General features: G+C 37.0%; 1 protein-coding gene across 1 annotated transcript; it reads right to left on the minus strand.

The window, feature by feature from the left end:
* Window positions 1-359: 359 nt before the first annotated feature.
* On the minus strand, window positions 360-1,286 carry LOC140516593 (olfactory receptor 4C11-like). Its single transcript, XM_072627552.1, has one exon. The coding sequence runs from the start codon at window positions 1,281-1,283 to the stop codon at window positions 360-362; it is 924 nt and encodes a 307-aa protein (XP_072483653.1). The 5' UTR covers window positions 1,284-1,286.
* Window positions 1,287-4,571: the final 3,285 nt, after the last annotated feature.

Here is a 4,571-nt window from a genome sequence, read left to right on the forward strand (position 1 = left end):
TTATGCCACAAAAATTCCTCTTTCATTACTATTGCCTTTTGTTCTCTTTAAGAGACGAAATAAAGTCCTCACATTAATGATTTCTTTACTATTTGAAGTAATGATAAAACCACACCAAATGACATTTTGAAATTTTCCATGCTAAAATGAATAACATTTTCAAAGGCATACAATGCATTGAATTTCAAGGGAAAAGAAAATTTTAATCCAATATCATTATCAAAATATTATGAAAATTCATGGAACTCAATTTAAGAACTCCTGGATTTTGCCAAAGCTATTACCACATATCAATGTCCCTTCTTCCAGTTTGGAAGAGACATTCATGAAAAAATAAGCAAGTAATGTGCTTGAGCACATTATTTGTCACCAGAAATCACTAGGGTGCTCCATAGCTTCTTCATGGCATTTTTTACTTCTGAGTTCCTTAGAGTATAGATCAAAGGATTGAGGAAGGGAGTTATAATGGTATAAAACACAGAAACCAACTTATCAAGAGGGAAGGTGGTTGGGGGACGAGTGTAAATGAATATGCAGGGACCAAAGAATATGATGACAACAAAGATGTGGGAGCTGCAAGTGGAGAGGGCTTTGCGCTTCCCCTCTGCACTATGGTTTCGCAAGGAGTAAAGAATAAGTGTGTAGGATATCATTAACAAAACAAAGCTAATTGAGCATATGGCTCCACTATTGGAGACTACTAAAAGATTTGATACATATGTGTCTGTGCATCCCAGTCTCAACAAAGGCTGCAAGTCACAGAAATAGTGGTCAATCACATTGGGACCAAAGAAGGGCACATTCAAGACAGGGATTATCTGGACAATAGAATGCAGAAATGACCCTATCCATGCGAATAGAATCAGCATCCCACATACCCTGTGGTTCATGATGACTGAGTAGTGTAGAGGTTTACAGATGGCCACAAAGCGGTCATAAGCCATTAAATTGATGACATATATCTCCATGCAACCAAAGAAATGCATAGCAAAAAGCTGGGTCATACACACATCGAAGGAAATAGTATTCTTGTGAGAGAGGTTGTCCACAATCAGTTTGGGAGCAGTGGTGGTAGAGAAACAAGTATCTGCGATGGACAAGTAGGTTAAGGAAAAGTACATAGGTGAACCAACTGTGGGACTGGTCTTGATTGTTACAACAATTAATAGGTTCCCCACCACAGTGGCAGTGTAGAATAGGAAGAAAATGGCAAATACTATTTTCTGCTTCTCTGAATCCTGAGTCAGTCCAAGCAAAATGAATTCAGTAACGTTGGCTCTCATTCTTAGAACTCAAGTGGTAAGGACACAGATGGGAACTAGTTAATATAAGGAAAGAACAAAGAAAAATTAGCAGAGCAGAATTTGGAAAGTCTCTATAAAAGAAACACTGTTTGACTCTCAAGTTAAGCTTCTATTATTCCTAAATTCAAAATTTGTAGATAGGAGAGCTGTAAGTCAAAACTATTCCTATTATCTGCTCCATTTAATCTAAGATATTTCTTGCTCATGGCCTGTGGTGTGTGTGTGTGTGTGTGTGTGTGTGTGTGTGTATGTATGCATAGTGTGTGTGTGCATAATCTGTGCAAGTACCCAAATACTGAGAAAAGTCTCAAGAATTACAAATAATATCTTTCCATGTAGGAATGTGAACAGTTCAACTTTATAAAGTCCCTTATTATTTCTCTTTCCTGTTTACCTTTTCATGTTTCTCTGGATTCTTGTGTTTGAAAGTCAAATTTTCTTTCCAGCTCTGAACTTTTCATCAAGAATGCTTGAAAGTACTCTATTTCATTGAATGACCATTTTCCCCCAGAGTATTATAATCAGTTTTGCTGGGTAGGTGATTCTTGGTTTTAATCCTAATTCCTTTGACTTTTGGAATATCATATTCCAAGCCCTTCGATCCTTTAAGGTAGAAGCTCGTAGATCTTGTGTTACCCTGATTGTATTTCCACAATACTGGAATAGTTTCTTTTTACTTCTTACAATATTTTCACCTTGACCTGGGAATTCTGCAATTTGTTTACAATAATCCCAAGAGTTTCTCTTTTTGGATCTCTTTCAGGAGGTGATTGATGGATTCTTTCAATATTTATTTTGCCCTATTGGTCTGGAATATCAGGGCAGTTTTCCTTGATAATTTCATGAAAGATGATGTGTAGGCTCTTTTTTTTTTTTCGATCATGGCTTTTAGGTAGTCCCATGCTTTCCAAATTGTCTCTACTGTATCTATTTTCCAGGTCAGTTGTTTTTTCCAATGAGATATTTCACATTATCTTCTATTTTTTCATTCTTTTGTTTTTGTTTTATAATTTCTTTGTTTCTCATAAAGTCATTAGCATCTGTCTGCTCCATTCAGATTTTTAAAGAATTATTTTCTTCAGTGAGCTTTAAAACCTCCTTTTCCTTTTGGCTACTTCTGCTTTTGAAAGTATTCTTTTCCTCATTGGCTTTTTGGACTTCTTTTGCCAATTGGTTATCTTATTTTTAAAGTTGTTATTTTCTTCAGCATTTTTTGGGTCTCTAGGTAAACTGTTGACTCGCTTTTCATGATTTTCTTGCATTGCTCTTATTTCTCTTCCCAATTTTTCCTCCACTTCTATTACTTGATTTTAAAAATCCTTTTTGAGCTCTTCCATGGCTGAGATCACTGCATATTTATTTTGGAAGTTTTGGATGAAGAAGCCTTGATTTTCTCTTATGGTATGTATTTTTCTTCCTCACCTGAAAGAATGGAAGAAAATACCTGTTGACCAGCAAAGTATCCTTCTGTAGTCTTATTTTTTTTCCCCTTTTTTGGGCATTTTCCCAACCAGGTACTTGACTTTTGAGTCCTTTCTCAAGAGGGCGGCATACTCTGACCTGTGACTTCTCAGTTTCTCCAAGGTGGCACAATCAAGGGAAAGAAGTTTACTCCTCTCCTGGCCTGGGAACTGGTTTAGAAGCAACCAAAAACTTTTCTGCCTATAGTTTGAGAGTAGATTTACCTTTCCACCGCCACCTACAGCTGCAACTCACCAGTGCTCCACTTCACCCCAGGGCTGTACTCAGGTCTGAGACTGAAATCGAGATCAGCTGCTGAATTCCTCCTGGGGCTTTAGCAAAGTGCTCCAAAAATGGATGTTGCCTCTGCAGTGGCTGCTGCAGGTGGTCCAGAAGGCATTCCCTTCTTCTGAGTGAAGGAGCTTTCTCATTGACCTTTGAAGTTGTCTGTGCCATTTGTGGATTGAGCAGTCTGGGAACTGCTGCTGCTGGTGGCTCCCTGAAGCCTCTTCCGGGTCCTGTCTCTGCTGTGCTCCACAGCCCACGCTGCATAGACCTTTCTTCTCGGCCTTATGGCTATCTTTGACTGGAAATTTCTTTCACTCTGTCTTTTTGTGGCTTCTGCTGGTCTAGAATTTGTTTACAGTCACTTTTTACAGGTATTTTATGGGCTATGTGGAGGAGCTTGTACAAGTTTGTCTTTCTATTCCACCATCTTGGCTCTGCCCCTCCTTGCCCACACTTACATAAAAAGGAATACATTTTATACCTTTCGCAATTAATACTCATCCAGCCTGCAAGTGAATATAACCAATAAAAGAAAATCTCCTTTCGTTTCTATTATCTTTTAGAGTACTTCAAAATATTTAGAAATTTTTTCCCTGATGTGAGACTTGTTTACTTCTTGTTGACCTACAAAAATTGTTACTCGCTCAGTCCTGTGAGATCAAATATTCAAAATTCTGATCTGTCTTTCTCTCTTCATCCCTTTCTCCCTCCTCTCTCTCCCTCTTCCTTTCCCTCTCTCCCTTTTGACTGCCTTCCCTATCAATAATTAATTATTACTCTCGTATTCTCCATAATTTTCCATGGCACAATTTTCAAAGGATTACCTTTGTGGTTCCACTTCTTTGAATATACTAGAAATCATCAAAATCCCTCTCTAAATATGTTACCCAAACTAAGCATAATAATCCATATGTGTGTCACCAATGGAAGAATTCGTTGGAAATATCACCTCTCTTATAGTGAATTATAAGACTCAAACATATTCCACGGTCCCATTAAAATGTTTGGTGTTATGGCATATAATTTACATCATTGATTAAGTACTAGTAGAGACATTAATGATTAACAAGAGTAATCACCTTATTTTTTCAGAGAAGAAAATTGAAATCCAGGGATATAATTTCGCTTACCCCAAATCATGCAGATGGGATTGGGTTTTGGCCACTAGATCAGTTTCACATTTGTTATTGCCTGACTATGACTGTTTATCTTATATTGGTTCTGTTAAATGGTTCAGACAAAATATAGGACTTTATATTCACTCCATTAAAATTGTATGTCATCAGGGCCAATCATGGTAGCCAGTCAAAGTTAATTTCTATCCTGACTATCATACAATATGTTAGTTTTCTAATCCATTTTCAAATATGATGTCTAATATCTATAACTTTATGTAAGTCATTCATAAAGTTCTTCAACATAGAAAAAACACTTGTCATATAAGTATTGATTCCAAAGAACAATATATGCATTGTAATATGACCCCTCTAAAATTATGTGGGATAGCCTTTTCAGGTT

This window comes from Notamacropus eugenii, chromosome Y, assembly GCF_028372415.1.
Source record: "Notamacropus eugenii isolate mMacEug1 chromosome Y, mMacEug1.pri_v2, whole genome shotgun sequence".
Lineage (NCBI taxonomy): Eukaryota > Metazoa > Chordata > Mammalia > Diprotodontia > Macropodidae > Notamacropus > Notamacropus eugenii.

Excerpts from the sequence above, each read along its gene's own strand:
- LOC140516593 (XM_072627552.1), bottom strand. The coding sequence starts at position 1,283 with ATGAGAGCCAACGTTACTGAATTCATTTTGCTTGGACTGACTCAGGAT.